The sequence below is a fragment of the Falco biarmicus genome, chromosome 7, assembly GCF_023638135.1.
Source record: "Falco biarmicus isolate bFalBia1 chromosome 7, bFalBia1.pri, whole genome shotgun sequence".
NCBI classification, from domain to species: domain Eukaryota; kingdom Metazoa; phylum Chordata; class Aves; order Falconiformes; family Falconidae; genus Falco; species Falco biarmicus.
In genome coordinates this window covers 72,863,959-72,884,116 of record NC_079294.1, presented here as the reverse complement: position 1 = coordinate 72,884,116, position 20,158 = coordinate 72,863,959, and the positions used below count along the sequence as shown (strand labels likewise).

Below are 20,158 nucleotides of genomic sequence, written 5' to 3'. Positions count from 1 at the left end.
GGTGTAAAACTGGGCTGAGGGAAGCAGATAGGCCTGTCAGTTACTTTCGTTTCTGGTTTTCTCTTCTGCAAGTGGCTGACCCCACTGGGAAGCCCTGTTGGGGGCCAGCCTTCCCTGTACCTTGGGGGTTTGATAGCACTTCCCAAAAATGGTGCTACTTTGTAGAATTCCCTCAGCCCACTTGTATTTTATGAAGAAATTGGTGTGGTTGCTTGATGAGTGTTGGATCAAGGAGGATCTAATCTGTGCGGATCTCATGTGAACAAGGATTCCTGGCAACCCAATGGGTGTGATCTATTTTATGTCTCTTAAATATATTAAGATTTGTTGTGACTGATGTTGCAGAGCATGCACCTGAGATTTTGAGGAATCTCTTGCTTGTTTCACAGCTTTTCCCAGTATAGCTACATTTTCTGTTAAGGATTAGGAAAATCCAAACTGTTGCTGTTCCAACACCCAGGTCAGAGGTTGTTGAGGTGAAGGGACTGGTTATGGGAATCCCTTTGTGCTCATCAGAGGAGCATTCAAACAGGAGAGGTGGGAAGGTCACTGCTGGGTGGTCATGCCAAACACTTATCAGCCTGCATGGGACAGCAAAGCCACCACACAGCTCACCCTGCAACACCAGCCATGCTCTGGAGACCAGCCAGGGACCGCACTGGCCCCAGCAGCGGTCCTTCTGTGGCAGAAGATGGTCTGGGAGGGAGGAAAAGGTTTGGGTTTCTCCAGAAACCCCAGCAGAGCAGCACAGCCTGCTGTGAGAGCCCAAGGCCACATCCTGGCCACCTCCTCTGGATCACAAAGAGCCACCAAAGTGCCTACCACCACCTCGGCTTTGCCTTTACTATACCCAAGAGCATCCCAGATGCTCTTTACTATACCCAGAGTAATGGCTGGGTGCATCACATCAACAGAAAAGTTTCATCCCAATTAGGATGTGAGTGGAGTCAGCTGCAGAAGCTGAAGACACTGTGGCACAGGCAAAATGAGACAACCACCTCTCCAAAGCAAACTTACTTCCCACACCAGGGAAGTCTTTGCCCTGATTACATCTGTGGGGTTTTTGTGGTTTAACTTAGGAAGTATTTTGATGGCTTACTCAAAAATCCCCCCTCTGGGGGAGAACAATGCATGACAATCCCAGAGGCTGGCTAATTTTGATTAACATCTGAATTTCAGGACTGTACCTAGAAAAACCTTCTCTGTTTTATCAGGCATCCTTGGGGTGCAGCTTGGGGAGTCCGAAGGTACCCAAGGGGTAGCTGCACTGTTGCTGCTGGCTTTTCAGCAAAACTTCCCAGGGGATGGAGGAGTTAAGGGATATCTTGACAAGCATGAAGCAAGCCTCATTTGTGTTTTATGAAATACAAGCAATTTTGCTACAAGCAAACTATTTCCTAAGTCAATCAAATACAAGTGGTTTTAGGAGAGTAACTCTCTCTCTAAGAGAACTTTTTTGAAGACCAATTTCTTCAATATCATGTCTCTTTGGAGCTTTTAAAGCTTCACCAGTTCCTGTGGGGCAAGAAGAAAAGCTGAAGGAATGGGTGCAAGAGGAGGGGGAAATTGTTTGAGACACATGGCTGAATACAGGCGTATTCCAACAGAAGTGGAACCAAGTGAAAGAGTCCTGGCACATCCAGTCCTGGCTCTGCCCCCACAGCTCCAGCTCTGTGGGAATGCATTTGCCATGTGCTCATTCTCCAGCAAGCAACTCACAGGGAGGTGGGTAAAGGTGGATAGCCACAGCATGGTTTTGCCAGAACATTCATTCTTCCTACTGCAAGAGGAAGGCTGCACAGCCCCACACTAGTCCTGGCTGGTTGACACAGGCTGGCCCATTTCAGCTCAACTAAGCTGGCTTACATGCACCACACAGCAGTTAAGTGTGGCCTAACATCTCTGCTTACCTTTTTCTCCTTTAATTTGCCAGCATTACCAAGTCCTTCGTGGGAAGGCAAGTGCAAGCAGAACTAATTCTTCAGCTTGTGTAAAAACTTAATTAAAAATGAGTAAGAATCAAAGGCCAGGGGCTTTTCAGTATCACTTTTCAGTACTGCTGACACCTTATGACCTCGTAGGGCATATTCAGCTTTGCTTAAGTATATGCACTAGCAAATCTTTCCCCTGGGATGTGCAGAAAGTCCAAGCACAGAGGAGACCAGCTTGAGCCCTCACGTGGCTGTCTCTCACCCGTGTGCCCTGCTGGGCTGGGCTTGCTCCGTATTCACCAGGTTCAGTGATAACATGCTGTCTGGCAGGATGGCTTCTTCCCTCCGCAGCACAAAGCATGCACCATCTGAAGGGGATGGGGTCTGGTGGGCAGCTGCAGGCTCTGATGCAGCAGACGGCATGGGGTAACATGCAATCTGGGCAAGGACATGCTGCTTTCTTCTCTGTACCTCCTCTTCTGCCATCACCTACTGAGAAAAAACCTACAGAACATCTCCAGGGGAGCTCGTTCCCCCCATGGGGCAGAGGGAAGGGGTTGGGGCTGGGCAGTGAAGGTGGTCACGGTACGAGGGCTTTCGCCTCACCTTTCTGCAGAAGCTGGAAGAGATTCAGGAGGTGGTGCCGACAGGAGCAAGGAGGATCCAGGCCAGCGGCGGCTGCTCGGCTCTGCCAGCGCCTTCCCTTGGGCAAGCCAGCCGCGGGTGCCGCCTGCTCCATGGCTCGTCCCGTCCCCTTTCCAGGGATGACACAAGCTGGTGGGAGCCGCGGCGGGTTCTAGAGGCAGCTGAGCACCCGCACGGCCCGGACGCTGGCGCTGAGGTCCCGGCGCAGCCGCCCGTCGCCATTGCGGGGCGTTCCGCGGGGCGCGGGCAAGCACGGGCTGGCGCAGCAGGGGCCGGGGGGGCCTGAGGGGCCGCTCGGTATCTGCGCGACTTCGCCGGCCGGTGCCTGAACGACTCGGGGGGGCGCGGCCAGCCTGGAAACGCCGGCCGCCCCTCGGGGCTTCTCCTCAGCGCCCGCCGCCGCCCCTCGGTCTTCCCGCCACCGCCCCTCAGCGCCCGCCGCCGCCCCTCAGCGCCCGCCGCCGCCCCTCAGCGCCCGCCGCCGCCCCTCAGCGCCCGCCGCCGCCCCTCGGGCTTCCCGCCGCCGCCCCTCAGCGCCCGCCGCCGCCCCTCAGCGCCCGCCGCCGCCCCTCGGGCTTCCCGCCACCGCCCCTCAGCGCCCGCCGCCGCCCCTCAGCGCCCGCCGCCGCCCCTCAGCGCCCGCCGCCGCCCCTCGGGCTTCCCGCCACCGCCCCTCAGCGCCCGCCACCGCCCCTCAGCGCCCGCCGCCGCCCCTCAGCGCCCGCCGCCGCCCCTCGGGCTTCCCGCCACCGCCCCTCAGCGCCCGCCGCCGCCCCTCGGGCTTCCCGCCACCGCCCCTCAGCGCCCGCCACCGCCCCTCAGCGCCCGCCGCCGCCCCTCAGCGCCCGCCGCCGCCCCTCGGGCTTCCCGCCACCCGCCCCTCAGCGCCCGCCGCCGCCCCTCGGGCTTCCCGCCACCGCCCCTCAGCGCCCGCCGCCGCCCCTCAGCTCCCGCCGCCGCCCCTCAGCGCCCGCCGCCGCCCCTCGGGCTTCCCGCCACCGCCCCTCAGCACCCGCCCGCCGCCCCTCAGGGCATCTCCTCCTCCCGCCGCTGCTTCCCGATGTTCCGGGGCCACCGCGCCTGGTTCTCACAAAGCGTCAGCCCACGCCCGCGGGAGCTGTGGGGTGAGGGGTCCCGGGGTGAGCCCCGGGGGTGTGGAGCTGACACAGGCCCTCGGTGGGGCAGGGCAGGGGGCACAGCTTTGTCACCCCTCAGTGGGGCTGAGCAGTGGCAGCATGGCCCCGTCACCCCTCAGTGGGGCTGAGCAGGGGGGGCATGGCCCGACACCCCAGAGCAGGGCAGAGCATGGGCTTGGCAGGTCCCTCCAGTGCCAGGGCAGGCCACAGTGCCCCCACGCTGAGGACAAGGCCAGAGTCCTCCTCAACGGGGCAGTGGGAGACCCACAGCCATGGCAGGCTCATCACAGCTCCCATTCTGGAGTGCAGCCCTGTGGCCCCACAACCAGCCTGGGCAGCTGTCCCCATCCCAGGCTGCCCAATGGGTCCCCACTTTCCCCATCATCCCCCTCTCACCCTCGCAGCGGCTGGTGGTGGGGCGTTCACCCACTGGCGGGATGCCGACTACCTCTTCAGCAGCGATGCCACCCACCCAGACACCTGCAGGTGGGCTGTGTCCCCCAGCTGTCCCCTCCATGTCACTCCCACGCCAGCAGCACCCTCCTTGCTAGGGAAATGCCTGCAGCCCTGTTTGACGCTCACATTGAGCCCTGTCCACACAATATCTGTAGAGAGCAAAAAACCAATGAAGGCATAGATAACAGTTTTAATGTATTTAAAGTATTAAATAGATGCCAGCATCCTTTAAAAGTCAGGGTGGTAGTTTTAAAGTGCTTGGTGCAGGTCTGCTGGGGTTTTACTGCTTAGTGGGGTCTGAAAACTCACACCCATGCTAACTGTAGCTAGCCAAACCAGAAAACAGCTGCAAAAAACCATCCATATGTTAGGTTGGCTTAACTCTAGTGTAAATTAAACTAATTGTGCTGGTTTTCTTGCTGCCTTTGAATTGATCTACTGGGAAACTCAGGGGGGTCTAAATCAGAGGCAACAGCATTCTCAAGGAAAGAACCAGGTGCTAAAAAGCCAGTGTGAGTTAACTCTGAAAGCAAGCACGGGGGTAAAAATGGCTGGCAAAGGGCTGAATTGCTATTTTGCCTCTGCTTGCTTAATATAAAAAAGTCAGAGAGCTCAACAACATTTGTACAAATACAAGGAAAGGCTATTCAGGGTCTCCCTCCAGCTAGTGAATATTTCTATATATTCAATTTCATGTGCATATATTTATGTGAAAGGGAACTGCAATGTTTTCTTGCAGTGCTCTGCAGCAGGCCTTGCTAGGCTGGACCAAACAGCTTTTTTTTTAACACGATCGCTTAAAACTGGCTTAGATTTTTGTAATCCTTCAGCCACCCACTCTAGCTGCAGGAGGGGAATCCCATGAGACCCAAAGTAATGACCTTCTTTCTGCCACAACATCCCACTGGACTGGGTTGGTTGTTCCCCCAAGGGGAATTACATATAATTTTTTTTAATATATACATATATATTCAGATATATTCAGATTATTTTTTTGGGAAAATATAATCATTACTCATACCCTTAAACCTAGTAAACAACATTTAATTCCCCTCTAAGGAGCACAGCGAGTGCTTGAACATCCTCCACCCACCCTTTCTTGCTTAGCTGTAGTGCCATTGCTGTTTGGGGACTGCGCCATGAGCCTGAGCAGGGACCAGAAGGGTAAAGAATAAATAAAAAACACATTTTCCCCCTTCCAAAGAACCAGTCTCATCTTGAGAGCAGAGTGTGAAGCAGTGCCATTTAGTTGCTAAAAATATGTTTACCTGGTCCCTGGCGTCCTTCCTCCAGGCTGGTCTTCACGAGGTGCTGGCAGCTGGGACTGCAACGGGGTGTTGCTGGTAGAGTCTCATAGTTAGACAACTACAGAAAATTAGGTGCTTTTGGCAAAAATATTGGAGCAGGTTAGTTTGAATGACAATATCCCTCTGAAATGTGTTTGTTTGTTTGTTTGTTTGTTTATTTTTCCCCTTTTACCTTTGGAAACCAGCTGCCTTTTTCTTTTCCAGAATATATGAGAGCCTTGATTACTTGGAGGACAGAGCTACGGTCTTTCACTCTCGTTACCTCTCTGCGTGGGGGAACACCAGCGTGGGACCAAACCCATTGGTGGTTCTGGGCCACTTTGTCCTGCCACCCGCCTGCCTGCAAGAAGGTCAGGGTGAAAAAAGCCCATCAGGGTTTTGCTCCCCTGGGGGTTCCCCCATGAGCACAGCCTTTTCGTGGTGCAAACCAGAACCTCCAGTTACTTCTGTTCTAGGTGGAGGGAATTTCCTTCTGCTGGGAATGGTTCTTCCTCCCTGCCGGCAGAGGATGCTCCATCTATTACATTCTCTATCTATTAACATAGAACCATGGAGTGGTTTGGGTTGGCAGGGACCTTAAAGATCACCCAGTCCCACCCGTGCCAGGGGCAGGGACACCCCCCCCAGCCCAGGCTGCCCCCAGCCCCGTCCAGCCTGGCCTTGGGCACTGCCAGGGATGGGGCACCCACAGCCTCTCCGGGCAGCCTGTGCCACCACCTTCCCGCCCTCACAGGGAAGGATTTCTTCCTAATACCCAATTGAAATGTACCCTCTTCCAGCTTAGTTGTTCCCCTTTGTCCTGTCACTGAGGCCCTTGCACACAGCCTGCCCCCCTCCCGCCTCCAGCTTTCCTGTCGGCCCCTTTGGGTGCTGGAAGGTCTCCTGGAGCCTTCCCTTCTCCAGGCTGAACAGCTCCATCTTTCTCAGCCTGTTTCCATAGCAGAGGGGCTCCGGCCCTCTGAGCATCTCCGTGGCCTCCTCTGGGCTCGCTCCAACAGCTCCGTGTCCTTCTTATGCTGGGGGTCCCAGAGCCAGAGGCAGCGCCGCTGGGGGGGGTCTCACCAGAGCAGGGCAGAGGGGCAGAGCCCCCTCCCTTAGCCCACCAGCCATGCCGCTGGTGACACAGCCCAGGGCTCAGTTGGCTTTCTGGGCTGCAAGCGCGCATGGCTGGGCCACGCTGAGCTTCTCCTCCACCAGCACCCCCAATCCCTTCTCTTCAGGGCTGCTCCCGATCCATTCCCTGCCCAGCCTGTCCTTGTGGCTGGGACTGCCGCGACCCATGTGGAGGACCTTGCACTTGGCCTTGTTGAACTTCATGGGGTGCGCACAGTCTCACCTCTCAAACCTGTCGAGGTCCCTCTGGACGGCACCCTGTCCCTCCAGCGTGTTGCCTGCACCACTCAGGTTGGTGGTGTCAGCAGACTTGCTGAGGGTGCCTTTGATCCCACTGTCCATGTTGCCTGACAAAGATGTTAAATAATACTGGTCCCAGTACGGACCCCTGAGGGACACCACTCGCCACTGGTCTCACCCGGATGGCGTTAGCGAGCAGTGAGGTGCTGTGCGCTCCTGCCAGGGCTCCTGAGCGCCCTCGCTAGCACCTGCAAGAGGTGGGGGCTTGCACAGGCAGTGACAGCTGCACCGTCTCATTATCTGATGCTCTCACAGTCATTTGTTTTTTTGTTTTTGGCAGAAATCAGAAGGAAAATTGGTAGTTTTATTTGGGAGCAGGTGGGTGATTCACTTGCAGAACAGGTAAGGAGAGATTTATACTACAGGAAGAACAGTTTTAAAAAATATCCTTGTATGAACTTCAGGGAACTTGGTTTTCATCCCAGACCCTCAGCCCAAACATGGGATCAAGCCTCCCTCTGCTTGCTGCACTGTGTGTCCTTCCCAGTGCGACATCCCAAGGGGACATGCAGGAGGGATTGCTCCCTCAACCAGACAGATGTCTGGTCTCCCCAGCACATCCTTCTGGGGATGCCAATTGCTGCAGTTTGAGCTCAGCCCTTTTGTGTGGCATTTTCCTTCCTCATGTAACTCCAAAACACTGCCTGCTGTCTGCTCAGAGCAACTTCTCGGTGCTCTCGTTTTGTACAGTGAAAATTAATTAAATCCAAAATTTCATTATGTAATATGTAAATTACGCTTGAAATCACAAGTCCTGAAAATACCACTCTCTCAGACTACCCAGGTACTATCTCAGGGTACCCAGGGCACAATTTTAACTCAACTGTGTTGATACTTGCAGCCCAATGAAGATCTGACGGACGAACCAGAGGCAGCGAGGAACAGCTGTGAGGAAGTAGAGGAGGATATGCTAGACCTGGCCGAAAGGTATTTTCCTGCCCTCAGTGGTAGGATTTGGTTGGACACGCCCCCCAGATTTCAAGAGATCCCCAACACATAGGAAATAACATATGGATCTCCCCCCACCCTCCCAATACAGCAGTGGAGAAGGAACAGGCTTCGCAGCAGCAGTCCAGGGGGAATTTCCATACCGTGCCCTCCAGGAATACCCGATGAATAACATGGTGACAGGTAACATTCGGCATTGGTAGATTTTTAAGGAGTGGAAAATATGCTTGAAAGCAACCACGGGTGAAAGAGGGACCCCCCGCGTGCTCCTCACCTTCTCCCAGTACTTACAGCAGTGGAAATCCTGACAGTGTGCCTGGAATCACTCCCTTTCCCTCCGCACTCTCATTTTCCATTGTCTTTGTTGTGTCAGAGAAGCAGGCAGCTCCCCTGGTGAGACCCACGCTTTCCCCTCACAGGCTATGCCTCTGCTCATGACATGAAGAAATACGTTGGAGAGCTCCACGATTTCATTCCTGGCACCTCCGGCTACACGGTGTATTGGATTCAGAACGAAATCAACATTTATTCCGATGTGAAGACTAGAATGAAGAGAAAATTGTAAGTGACAGGTGGCTGTTCACATCAAAAACTTACTTAAGAGCTGCCAGAGAGCTATTGGTTGTGTCTGGAAATTCAATCCCATAGTTGAGGTGCTGGGATGCCTCCTTGCTCGCTCCCTTCTGCAGGTTGATGGTCATTTTGCCTGTCACTCTGCATTCTCCCCATGTTTTAGCTAGACAATGAAGAGATAGGTGGTATGAAGCTGCAAATTCTGAGTTAAATCTCCATGATACACAGGGGATTTATAAATTATCCCTGCTTGGCTGATCCTGAGTGCAGCTCAGTGCATCTGATGTATATTTAAATACCTGACTACATTTTCTGTAAACATTTTCTTCTTTAAATAACACTTTAAAACAAATTTCACAGCAAACTTATAGACATTTGTCCCCAGAACACCCTTTGCCTTTTTATTTGTACTGGCAGTTTTAAGATGTGAATGCAAACACTAGTTTTCCTCGGAGGGACACACTGAGGGCTCCCCGCAGGGAGAAGTCACCCCATGGCACAGCCACAGCCACCCGTGGCACACGCTCACCAGTGGGAGCCATTGTGGGGCTGGCAGAAGAGGCAGGGCGCACATGGAGCTCCGGGGTCTGCCAAAGTTTTGAGCGCAGGGCCCCAGAGCCCCCCTAAGCAAAACCCACCAGGCAGGGAGGGGAAGCCCAGGGACCTTGCCCCGCTGGGTGTCCCAGAGTGCTGCCTGCCCCTGCCAAGGCCTGGTGCCAGGTGACGCCAACGGCCACGGCAGGGACCTGCAGGTCTCTGCCTCCAAGCAGAGCCCCTGCACAGGGCAGGAGCTTTGGGGGGTGAACCCCACAGCTCTTCACACCAGTTGCACCCTGGGGAAATTGCTGGATGGAGCACCTTGTGGGGAAGGGACAGCACAAGCCTCACCAGTGCCCATCTCCACTGGGCTTCACCCTCAAGCACAGCACCCTGCCCAGCCCAGTGCGCTCCCCTCACACAACAAAAACCAGCAACAAAACTTTTCCACTTAAGCATGTCAAAGCGACCAACGTGGTTACAAAAAGCAACTTTTATTCTGGCACAGCAGGTGCCCTGAGCGGTGTGCTCTGAGGAGGTGCAGGCAAACCCAGGAGGTGCTAAGGGTAGGGAGCTCCAGCAAGCCCCAAGGAGCCACCATGGTCATCCTCTCCCTCTGCCCAGAGCAGGAGAGCCTCTAAAGTAACAGCTTTGCACCCAATACCCCAAACAGCCAGAAAAGAACCCAAAAGTATGCCAGCAAATACAGAGGTGTTGACTCCTCCTCAGCCACTGAAGCCTTGGACACCTGTGTTTTGGACACAGCACCCCAAGGAACCAGCCCTCCCTCAACCCTGCAGACACAGGCTTCCAAAGACCAGGCAGGCCGAGATGGATTCCTCACGTTTATTGGGAAAGTGACAATACAGCGACCGACTCAGAGCGCTCCTCGGGGCGTTTTGAAGTTCATCCCTACGGTGGGCTGTGTCACCTGCAGGTTGGACAGGCTGCCGAAGTCCTGGAAAACAGTGAGGGATTGGAATCAGTCGAACTCGACTACCCTGCCCACCATCTGCGCCTGACCCCGCTGATGGTGGCAGCAGATTCCGCCAGAGAGGAGTGGGAAGCGTGAACAGGCTGTGGTAGCATGAAGGATGCACTTGCATGCCCAGTAAGAGGGGAGACGACCACCCCACTCCAGAGACTGGCTCACTGGTGAGGGAATCTGAACTTTTTATGGATGAACCCACACTCACCCCCACCCAGCGAGCCAAGAGGGCGGCCCCTGGGTCAGCACCCTAGGGTGCTGCAGGAGGAGGGGAGGGCAAGGAGCACACCTGCCCTGCCAGCAGGGTCCCAGGCAAAGCCACCATGCTGCTCCCCTCCCAAGAGCCCTATGGGGATGAATTCACCTGCAGGTTGCAGGGCACAGGGACCCCCTCCATGTGCCCAGAGTGCCAAAGCCTTCAGCCGACACCAGAGCCCCTCGGGGCTGCAGGACTGCTGCCCAGGCTGGGGACAGCTGGGGCCACTTACCAGGAGCTTCAGCATTTCCTTGGTGTCTGGGTCCACTTCGATGATCTCCTGGTCAAGAGCAGAGACCTGGGGACAAAGGAGAGAGAGACACAGTTTGAGGAGGCCCCACAGCCACATCCCTGCTGCCACCAGGCTGTCCCCAAAACACAGTCCTGTCCCACCGCAAACAAGATCCCACTGCGGGGAAGGGCTCCAGCAACAGAACGAGTCAGGAGGACCCCACTGGCACCCAGCCCTCTGGCCAAAACATTGTGAGAAGCCCCACAGCAGCACAGGCCCCGCAGAGGGAGCAGAGCCTGTTCCACAGCGAGTCTCTGGGAACCCAAGGCCAAACCAGCTCCACACCACAGCTGCCCAGAGAAGCTGGGTTGGGTTCACAACTGCAGCACCAGTCCTAGTGGTCACCACCAACACTCACGCTCATCCTGTGATGTAAATCCCCAGGGCTGGAGCCCCACCACCACAGTGCCAGATGAGTGACCATCTGGGCTGTCCCACACTCAATGCATGAGGCCTCCAGCTCTTGAATCCCTGAGCAACCTCCTCCAGCCCTCTCCAGACCCCAAACTTTATCTCCACATGCTTCCTTCCCCAAGAGGCTACGTTACACCAGTATTTTTGTAAGAATCCACAAATAACACAGGTTCAGCTAACACTGCGTCAACAGCTACAGCACCTTCCCCACCCCGGGTCCCTGCAGGGGCGAGCCCCCCCCCCCCCCCCCCAGCACCACCTCATCCTGCCTTCAGCAGCTCTACCAGAAGCTGATCAGGGAGATCTGGAAGGGGGGCAAGATGCACCGTGTCTGAAGGCTACAGGGTTTGGTGGAGACGGGATTGAACCCACTGAACACAGGGAGCTCCTCGCCCTGCGCTGTTAACAATCCTGTTCCGGGTGACACCAGCCCCCTAAGGATGCAGGTTTAAGGCAAGAGGGGGTTTTACCAACTCCCTCTTCAGTGACATCTGCTGAATAACAGGCTTTAAGTCACTCCGAAATATCTACCTGCATCCCATCCAGTTATTTTTTTTCCCTCCTTTTAAGCCAGAAAAATCAAGGACGGGGATCATCTGCTGAGCGGCAGCAGTGCCGAACTGCTCTTCCCACCCCCGGCAGCAGCTTCGGAGGGGGTGCCCCGACCCACCCCAGCCCCCCCGGCTCCCGGGCTGAGGAGGGGCCGCTAACGGAGGCACCCCCGGGCGGGACCGACAGGCGCCGAAGCCGCTGAGCGCAGCCAGAGCCTCACCTCGGGGACGTAGTTGTCCCTCCGCTCCCTCTCCTCCTCCTGCAGTTTGATGGAGATGCCTCGGACGGGTCCCCTCTGAATGCGCTTCATCAGGTGGGTGACATACCTGCGGGGGACACGGCGCCGTCCAGGGCTCCCCCCGCTGCCAGAGCCCCTCCCCCCACCTCCCCAAACCGCGCGGCCGGGTCCCCCGGGCTGGGCAAGTGTCCGACCGCAACAGGGCCCGGAGGGCGAGGGCGGCCCCCCCGGCACGGGAAGGCGGTCGGGCTCCTCTCCCTGCACTATCGGTGACCGGGCCACGGGCGGGGCCGCGATCACTTTCGGATGCAGGTTCGCAGGAACCCCCTGACCCCGCCTCACCCCGCGATCTTGTTGCGCAGTTTCTTGCTGGGGATGATGGCGATCTCCTCGCACACCCGCTTGTTGGTGTGGAAGTCGTTCCCCAGGCGGGTGTAGTACTTCTCGATGATGACCCGGGCGGCCTTCTTCACGGTCTTCGTCCGGACGCGTCCCTGGGCGGGTGGGAGGCGGCGGGACCGCGCTCAGGCCCCGCCGGCCGCCTCACCCCGGCCCTCTCTCCAGCCCCCTCCCCACGGCCTCCCCTGGCCCGCCCGGCCCCCGCTCCCCGCCCCGCTCCCGGCAGCCGCCCCACGCCCCGGGCGGAGCAGCCCCGGCGGCGGATGGCGGCGGATGGCGGCAGCGGCATCACTCACCATGGCGGCGGCAGCCGCGGAGAGAGAGCAAAGGATGACGGGAGGCGCGCAAGGCCGCCGGGAGCCCGCGGCGCCTGCAGCGCCCCCAGCGGCTCGGAGGGCGCCTGCAGCGGCCCGAAGGGGCTCGGCGCCAGGGGGCGGGGCTCCGCGCGCTGCCCCGGGTCCCAGCGCCCGCCGCAGGGCCCGGCTCGGAGCCCCCGCGGCCGCGTCCAGCGCCGGGCCCGGGCTGCAGCGGCCTCAGCACCGCCCCGCTCCCCACGGCAGCCAAGGGGGCACCTCAGGGGAAAGCAGGTGCCCCAGGAGGCACCAGTTGGTTCCACACTAGGCTGTGATGGAGAGACATAGCCCCCTCGAACTCAGCACATCCACGAGGGAGCCTCGGCCCACCGGAGCATCACCCCACCCAGCAACACGAGGAGTGGCCGCTGCAGGAGAGGGAAGGGGCTCCAGCTGGCCCTCCAGCAGCACGGGGCACCCAGCATAGGCAGCCCCACTACACCCCAAGCCCTGCTCAGCCCTCTGACACGCTGTCAGCGGGACCCCTGGAGTCCCTCTCCCCTGTGGGACAGTCCAGCAGGCCACCCACCTCCACCAAGCAGGTGGGAACGCACCGGGAGCCAGAGGACACTCCAATTAACCTCCAACTCACTGCTGTAAGTAGGAGCCAGGCTCAGGCTGCAGCTCCCCTTCTACAGGCCCCTGCATGGGGCCCTGGGCAAAGACATGTCCCTGCACAGCGCTGCCTTCCAGCTGGGCCACCGGCAGCACCCACACCAGCACCCCGCCAGGCCACATCCCAGCTTCTCCCCACTGTCGCAGCACCAAGAACTAAGGCTAAGAGACAGCACAGCCAGCAGCAGGCACAAGGCTCTCACACAAAGCACACAGGCAAGGAGCACAAGAAGGTCAGGATTATTTTTTTTTGCTGCAACGTGTTTATTATGTGCCAAAAACTACACCACAGCTTACTCCACGCATCTGTAGGAGAGTGCAGTCTTGCCTGCATATACTACAATGAGGTAGAGACTTCACACACAGCTTCACAAAACCCCACAAAGAGCAGCTGGGATATGCAACAATGCAACATCAGCTCAGCAGGAAAAAAAAAAAAAAAAGAGGGAGAAATTATGACACTGGTTCTTTGGCACACAGCTTCCAATAGAGGGGAAAGTAAAACAAAAAAGTAATAAAGTTCTCAAATCCCAGCAGCAGCATTTCTATCGACTGCACTGTTACTCCATACGTTTCGTAAAGGAAAGGAAAAGTACTTGTCCCCTCTAAGAGAAAGGGCTCCTATGAACCTTCATCTGTCCACCGAAACGCAGCCCTTTTTTAGCTAGTTACAAAAGAAAAGTAAGTCCTGTGACTTTGTGATTAAAAACCTCTATCAACCCCCCCTTAAGTGCAACTTAAAAAAGTGCAACAAACTATTTAAAACTATATACAGCAGCTCAGAGATCGTTTATCTGGTCCAGTTTCAAATCCAAAAAAAGCCTGTCCTGTTGCAAACCCCTCGATTTACAACTTTCCACCAGCAGCCCCCAGACACAAATTGCAATAATGTTAAAAGCTGCCAGGAAAGAAAAAAATCTCTCGTTTCAAACGACTTAAAAACTGTTTAAGAGTGTAAAAAGGAACTGGTAAAAACCCTTGAGCGTAAAATATGAAATATGATTTGGTTTAAATGAAGAGCAAAGTCTCCTTGTTGTTACAGTAAAAAACACCAGCTGAACATTCAGTTCTTTATGCCATCTGAAGATGGGGGTTAAATGAATGGAAAGGCACTGTATGGCAACTGCAAAAAAATGGAGCCAATGAGACCTGCATTATTACCATCAGTATTGCAAGGAATGTAAAAAAGCGCCTTTAATAAATAAAAAACCTAGGTGAAGGCATCTACATAAACACCTTCTCAACACGTGGCCCTTTTTTTTTTTGCTTCTCATCAGCAAACTAGGAACCAAAGTCTGGGAACTGCAGAATCGCTTGAGGGGTGCTCCCCCCCCTCAAAAAAACCCCAAACAAAACCCGACAAAATTCACTGTGCATTAGTGCAGAAACAAAAAGACCAGCAAGTGCAAACGTGAATGTAAGATTTTTTTTTTCCCCATTAGTCCTCGGGAAGCGCGTTCCCAGCCTGGGTCTGGCACCAGCAGGCACGCTCGTGCGCTCTCCACTTGGCAGGTTAACAAAAGGACTTTCTCCTGTGCCTGCGGCAGCCTCCGAGCCTCGGCAACCTCTTTAGCTGGAGTCTCTGTTCTTCTGGTTGCGCATCAGCGGGCGGTGGTGACGCAGGACCTCCATGGAGTGCTGCCAGTGCCAGCAAGAGCGGCAGAAGTACTTGAAGCAGATCTGCAGGGAGAGCAGAGAGGCAGCACCGTGGGGCAGGGGCTTCGAGGCAAGGTGAGCAGACAGCGGCCGCTGGCAAAGCCCCATCCTCTCCCCTCCCTGCGCAGGGCTGCAGACCAGGCCAGTGCAGCTGATCTGCAAAGTGCAGGGAGGGAATTCTGCACGCTGCTGGAGGGCAGGTTTTGCTCAGCTCCTAGCACAGCCCCTTCTAGATAGATCTGAAAACCCGTAAGCAGGCACAGGCCAGCAGCAGCACCGGGGGGGGGCACTTGCAGGCAGGGATGGGGCAGCAACCAGGCTCTGCCAGCACTCACTGTGTCCCCGCTGCCAGCGGAGCGTGCCGCTCACCCTCCATCTAGGCTCCACGGGAAGCCGCAGGACCCTGGCTGAGCTCCTTCACCCGTAACAAGTGGGGGTCAGCCAGAGTTCCCTACATCTCTGGCAGTCCCAGGACCCATGGCAGGGTGACAGCATTCTAACTTCCAGCTTGTCACAGCTTATGGAGCAGTGGCCTCCTCTCAGGGACAGCCTGCTGCGCACTGCTGACCATGGCGGGCCCTGGCACTACAGGCACAGTGCCGGTGGAGCCACTGCATCGCAGGGTGGAAAGCTGCCCCTGCCTCCTGATGAGCCCTGCAGCTGCTCCCCGGGAGGGCTGCACCTCCTCCAGCACGGGGCTCTTGTGCCAATGCTCCATCCTCCCCACTCAGCGAGGGACAGCAGGCATCCCCAGGCACTGCAGCGCTCGGCTGCAGTCGGTGGTGCTGCCCCTCCTTGAGGAATCCCCCAGGCGCTGCAGCCCAGAGCCTAGCGCAGCTGGGCAGGGAAAGCCTCACCTGATCTCTGCAGAAGAAAGGGCCAGGCTGGGCGCTGCAGACTTGGCACATGGAGTCCTCCAGGTACGGGTCAATCTGAACCTGCAGGAGAACCAGGCAGTGGGCACAGACCAGCACTGCCTGCTCCCAGGGCAGCCCCGACCCACTGCCCTGGGTACTCCAAACCCACCACCCCTCGCAGCTGGCGGAGCAGCAGTTCGCCACCTCACTCTGCCTCCAGAGGGACATGGGGCAGGCTCTGCACACTGTGGTGCTCCCAGCAGTATCACCAGTCACACATTGATTCAACTCCCCAGGCTGCCCCTTCGGCCCCACTCACCTTTTTAGTAAACTTTGTAGTTTTGATTTCCACAAATGCAGCGGTCACTGCCTTCAGGTAGCTGCGCTGGTTGTTAAAGGTGACACGGCCAGACCCTGGAACAAGCCAGAGCAGAAGCGTTAGACTGATCCAGCACCTACAACAGGAATCAGTGGAGGCCCAGAAGGCCCTGCTGCCAGCACCACCCCTTCCCCCAGTGCAGTTCAGCCGCAAGCAGGGAAGCAGCTTTTGCAGTGAGACCGTATCCAGGGCCTGGTGGCCCTGCCTGCCTCCCTCCCCAGGCAGTAACAAAAGCACAGCAGGCAGTGGAGAGCAGAAAGTCTTTTCCACAGACCCCTCCAGGCTGGTTAAGATGTAAGCTTACAGGCAGCAGCACTCCCAAGATGCCAAGGTACTGCTGAGGGCCACGCAGCAGCGGGCTCCATGCCTGCACCTGAAATAAGTCAGTGCTGAGACAGCTCAGCAGCTTTTATTTTAAGACTCCCACTCATTTGGAGCCTTGCATTTTGTAGCTTCATTGCCAGTCAGCAGTGTTCCTCTACCACTTGCTTCCAGCCAAGTTTTGTTAAGCTCCAGAAAGACGTATCTGTGCTTACCTGTGAGGGTTTTTTTTTGTGTAAGGGGAGCTTTGGCTGTTACAAGACTACCCTGCATGCATGCTGGCAGACTGCTAGAGCTCAGCTCACCACTGACAGCCCCAGTGCAAAGCATTACCCAGAACCCATCTACTCCTCCCCTGCAGGATCACACAAGACCCAAGCTGGAGGGCCTGGATCTGGTTTGGGGGTTACACTGTGTGCAGGGACTGCAGCTGCACTCAGGGGATCCTTCTTTCAAGAGGGTCCCCCCCCACCTCCTAGCGTGACCCCCTGAAAGCTGCCTGGACAACAGCTTTCTGTTGACGCCGATCAGCTGGTCTCAAAGGCAGCTCCTCTTAACTAGTCAGACAGGGATTTCTCAGTGCACGCCCCCAGCAGGGTCATCCCCTACCCGAGATGATTTGGCACAAGGCAGGTTACACACAGAGGTCTTTCCCCAAGAAGCCTTCTGCCAAGCCAGGGCCAGCAGTCAGGCAAGCCTGAGGCAGCATCTCAGCACAGGAGATGCTTCAGTCGACACAGAATTAGGGTAGGGTTTAGTTACTGAAGTTGAGTTCGTATTGCTACAGCTTTAAGACAACTTTGAGTGCTGAAGTGCCAGTATGCTGCTGTAAGCCAGAGATCTCAGCTACTTGAGGAAGCAATCTCTGCACAAAGCCACAGGAGGCTCTGAGGTCATGCTCTAGGACCTCACAGTGCCAGCACGGGGCAGGTTGGTGTGCAAGACTTCATCCATGGTCATACTAAGAATTTGCTTGAAGTCTCATACTTCCATTCCCAACCCCTTGGGACTGTCACCTCAAAGCCACTGCAGCACGACAAGCATGTCCTAAGCCAAAGCCTTGACCAGAAAAGCCTGAAAGCTGTCTAAAGACAGTGACAAGAAGGCAGCTCTACACTACCAAGCTCTGATGTTGTTCCTGCCTGGCAACACACACTAGATTCATGATCCCTTCTTAAAACTTGCTGCAGCCTGAGCCTGGAAAGTTAGTCCTCATGCCCAAGCTGCAGGGTTTTTCCCCCACACAGACTAGTCACCTCAGTGCTATACCCTGGCCCAGAAGGCCACCAGGGAGGTACAGAGGACAGATGTCATGATGTGACGTTTCAGCTCCTACAACATGAATGGCTAGAGCTCCATTCCCCTTTTGGAGGCTGTCTCAGCAGGGCACAGGGCTGCTCTCTTCATGCAGAAGTGTTACTTTACTCTTACTTACTGCAGAGGCTGCACCTGTGACCTGCCCCTCAGGCACACAGCCCTCTCTGGGAGGTGGGACCCCAGAGGGGGCTTCATCTTTTCCACCTGCAAGAGTACAGTAAGTCTACCTGACCAGAGGTCATGGCTCAGGGCAGCAGCTTGAACTACAGGCAGCAGACTTGCTGCCTGCGGCAGTCTGTGGTTTCAGCCCCATCAGGGGGAGTGTTCTCTCCAAAAGTGACTCACCATCTTCAGCACCTATGACTCCAGGAAGGCTGAAGCCCTGAGCTGAGGGGGCCATGCCATTCCCCAGCAGACCCAGCCAGAAGACTAAGCAGGGGCCCTCTCCATCTGCACTACCAGCTGCCTTGGAAGCCCAAAGCAACAGCACCCTGAAGGGGAACCAACAGGACAGCAGGGCCAGGACCCTGCCCACAGCCCTGCCCTATTCCTGCTGCCCAGCAGCTGGCACCACCCCAGCAGCAAGGGCCAGCAGCTAGTGGGTCTGAGTTTGCCCCCCCCCAGGCAGCAGAAGCCAGGTGAGACCCACAGCTGTCTTTGCTCTGGGGACAGAAAGGCAGCTAAAGCAGCATCTAACAACCATTAACAGCACTGAACAAGGGCAGAAACCCCTTCAGCAATGCCCAAAGAGATATTAAAAGCCTCAACCTACCCTGCAATGATTAGGTCCTGCCAGTTCCCAGGCAGGTCAGCTCTGCCAGCCCTCTCCAGGGCTGGTCTTACCTCCCCACAGCTGGGAGGTGAGGAGCATCACCTGTGGAAGAGGCTGGCTGGACACATACTCCCAGAGCAGGCAGAAGCAGAGCCTGGCACCCTGGGCAGTCTTCCCCATTGAGGGAAGAAGCAAAGGTCACTGCTGCAGCCTCCCTGGAGCATGCTGTGGGCTACTACTGCTCCTGGCAGGATCATCACTTACCAATGGGATACTTGTGCTTGTCCGTGTCTATGCCAGCATAGACCACCCCTCCGAACAGGTCATACATGACTGCTGCCAGGGCCTCTGCGTTCAGCATCCCATGCAGGGCCCCCACAAACACAGTCTTGCTGGGATCAAGCCGCTGGGATGGACTGCGCACGAAGTTGCTGTCTGCCAGCACCCATGGAATCACCTGCACCTGAAACCACACACAAGCAGGTCAGGTCAGCCAAGGGCCTGCAGAGCCACATGCTGTGCTGCTCCACAGTGCCCTCAGCTGACAGCACAGGCCATCCCAGACTCTCCGACTTCACTTTATTATTGCTGCTCAGGGCCTGCAGCCCAGGGCACTATAGCTCTGGAGCTCCAGACACCTCCAGAGAGCCCACAAGGCCTTTTCAAGGGAAAAACTGCCACACCACTCTGCTTCCAGACAAAACTGAATCCAATACACTGCTCCCTCAGGGGCCAGCAGCCAGAAAACTGTGTACAAGTAGATTTTACCTACTGCCTGCACCTATGTCTACAGCTCAGTCAGATGCCTCCATGCACAGGAGCTTGTTGTTGGAGGAGATCAATGGAACAACCCACCCACTATCAATTTCAGCAGGAGCTTCCATCTGCTCAACACCTGATACAGGGCTCTGAAGAGGAGAAACTTCTGCCAGAGCTAAATCACCAAGCATGAAAGTGCTGCCAACAGCCAGACACCAGGAGAGGTGTCTGGAGTGCAATTAGTTTCTGCCTGTCTAGATAAGAGAATCTCAATTCTTTAACACCAAACACTCACACAACTGTACCTGATCTATAGCTAAGGTCCCCTTTACAGGAAAGCCAGCCTGGGCCACTGGCAGCCTCAGCACCTTCAGCACACAGTTCAGCCAGCCACAGCTCTGCTGGGGAGCAGCTGCAGTTACAGCTGTGGATCCAAAATATCTGCCTGCAGTGAGCATGAAAGCCATTTGCTCTGCAAGCAGACAAGGCCTAAAGCAGCACCAAAGGATCAGAGTCTGTCTCTGCAAGCAAGAGTGTGCTGAAAGAAACAGTAAACTCCCTGTTCCCGTGCTCCTTTCCAGCTAACTGAAGCTGTTTGGCTTCACAAAGCCAGGGTCTGCCCCAGATCCAGGAACTCCAGGTCACAGTTTGGCACAAGCTGTTGTCAAGGACAAACTGCAGTTTGACACTTCCCTCCTTGCCTGCATCCAGCCTCACCGAAGGAACACATCAACTAAAGATGGCCTCAAAGAGCCAGTTTGACTTCTGTTGCTCTGTTTTAGCCCTGCTTTCCTGGAGCAGAGTAACACTGTGCATGCCCCCTCGCCTCCAAGGATCTTACCAGGACCCCCTATTGCCATCTCTAAAGCTGCTCTCACGGGTCTGCTCACCTCTTTGCAGCGCATCCTGCGGCTGGACATCTTGAAGTAGTATTCGCTGAGCCCATCAGGGCTCAGCAGGTCCTGGGAGCATGCCTGGAGCAGGGCACGCACAGATTTCTCCGACTCAAACACCAGGTAGACATATCCTTTAGATGTAAATAGG

The 20,158-nt window shown here is 56.1% G+C and overlaps 3 protein-coding genes, 1 long non-coding RNA gene and 1 other non-coding gene across 10 annotated transcripts in view; 1 reads left to right on the top strand and 4 right to left on the bottom strand.

The window, feature by feature from the left end:
• Nucleotides 1–2,031: 2,031 nt before the first annotated feature.
• Nucleotides 2,032–8,262, bottom strand: LOC130152047 (uncharacterized). Its single transcript, XR_008822863.1, has 6 exons — nucleotides 8,128–8,262; nucleotides 5,648–5,815; nucleotides 5,437–5,550; nucleotides 4,109–4,317; nucleotides 2,538–2,705; nucleotides 2,032–2,420 (listed from the first exon to the last, which is right to left on the bottom strand). It is a non-coding gene; the product is annotated as an uncharacterized LOC130152047 (long non-coding RNA).
• TERB2 (telomere repeat binding bouquet formation protein 2) lies at nucleotides 3,637–9,577 on the top strand. The gene is made up of 7 exons (XM_056344874.1): nucleotides 3,637–3,700; nucleotides 4,117–4,198; nucleotides 5,680–5,824; nucleotides 7,150–7,230; nucleotides 7,730–7,815; nucleotides 7,931–8,019; nucleotides 8,256–9,577. Exons 1-7 carry the CDS (start codon nucleotides 3,637–3,639, stop codon nucleotides 8,399–8,401), a joined length of 693 nt encoding a protein of 230 aa, XP_056200849.1. The 3' UTR covers nucleotides 8,402–9,577.
• A 201-nt stretch (nucleotides 9,578–9,778) lies between these two features.
• On the bottom strand, nucleotides 9,779–12,488 carry RPS17 (ribosomal protein S17). Its single transcript, XM_056344872.1, has 5 exons — nucleotides 12,382–12,488; nucleotides 12,029–12,180; nucleotides 11,669–11,774; nucleotides 10,423–10,488; nucleotides 9,779–9,904 (listed from the first exon to the last, which is right to left on the bottom strand). Exons 1-5 carry the CDS (start codon nucleotides 12,382–12,384, stop codon nucleotides 9,824–9,826), a joined length of 408 nt encoding a protein of 135 aa, XP_056200847.1. The 5' UTR covers nucleotides 12,385–12,488; the 3' UTR covers nucleotides 9,779–9,823.
• LOC130153313 (small nucleolar RNA SNORA71) lies at nucleotides 11,873–12,000 on the bottom strand. The gene has a single exon (XR_008823318.1). It is a non-coding gene; the product is annotated as a small nucleolar RNA SNORA71 (small nucleolar RNA).
• A 793-nt stretch (nucleotides 12,489–13,281) lies between the features above and the next one.
• CPEB1 (cytoplasmic polyadenylation element binding protein 1) overlaps nucleotides 13,282–20,158 on the bottom strand; it is a 42,420-nt gene continuing 35,543 nt past the window's right edge. For 5 of the 6 annotated variants that reach the window (XM_056347617.1, XM_056347618.1, XM_056347619.1 and 2 more), the window contains 5 exons: nucleotides 20,005–20,141; nucleotides 18,620–18,818; nucleotides 15,886–15,980; nucleotides 15,567–15,647; nucleotides 13,282–14,733 (listed from right to left, as the gene is read on the bottom strand). In XM_056347617.1, the coding sequence (XP_056203592.1) occupies nucleotides 14,623–14,733; nucleotides 15,567–15,647; nucleotides 15,886–15,980; nucleotides 18,620–18,818; nucleotides 20,005–20,141 (623 nt within the window). In that variant the 3' untranslated portion in view covers nucleotides 13,282–14,622. The remainder of the gene's footprint in view (nucleotides 14,734–15,566; nucleotides 15,648–15,885; nucleotides 15,981–18,619; nucleotides 18,819–20,004; nucleotides 20,142–20,158) is intronic. The other variant, XM_056347622.1, reaches the window with a different exon arrangement.

What these genes read in the sequence shown, in the direction of transcription:
- TERB2 (XM_056344874.1), top strand. Translation starts at nt 3,637, where the DNA reads ATGTTCCGGGGCCACCGCGCCTGGTTCTCACAAAGCGTCAGCCCACGC. An exon ending in CACCCGCCTGCCTGCAAGAA is followed by an intron (nt 5,825 to 7,149) that starts GGTCAGGGTGAA and finishes TCACAGTCATTT; the next exon opens with GTTTTTTTGTTTTTGGCAGA. An exon ending in GATGAATAACATGGTGACAG is followed by an intron (nt 8,020 to 8,255) that starts GTAACATTCGGC and finishes TTCCCCTCACAG; the next exon opens with GCTATGCCTCTGCTCATGAC.
- RPS17 (XM_056344872.1), bottom strand. An exon ending in CTGCGCAACAAGATCGCGGG is followed by an intron (nt 11,775 to 12,028) that starts GTGAGGCGGGGT and finishes TGTCCCCCGCAG; the next exon opens with GTATGTCACCCACCTGATGA. An exon ending in GGGACAACTACGTCCCCGAG is followed by an intron (nt 10,489 to 11,668) that starts GTGAGGCTCTGG and finishes CTTTGTCCCCAG; the next exon opens with GTCTCTGCTCTTGACCAGGA.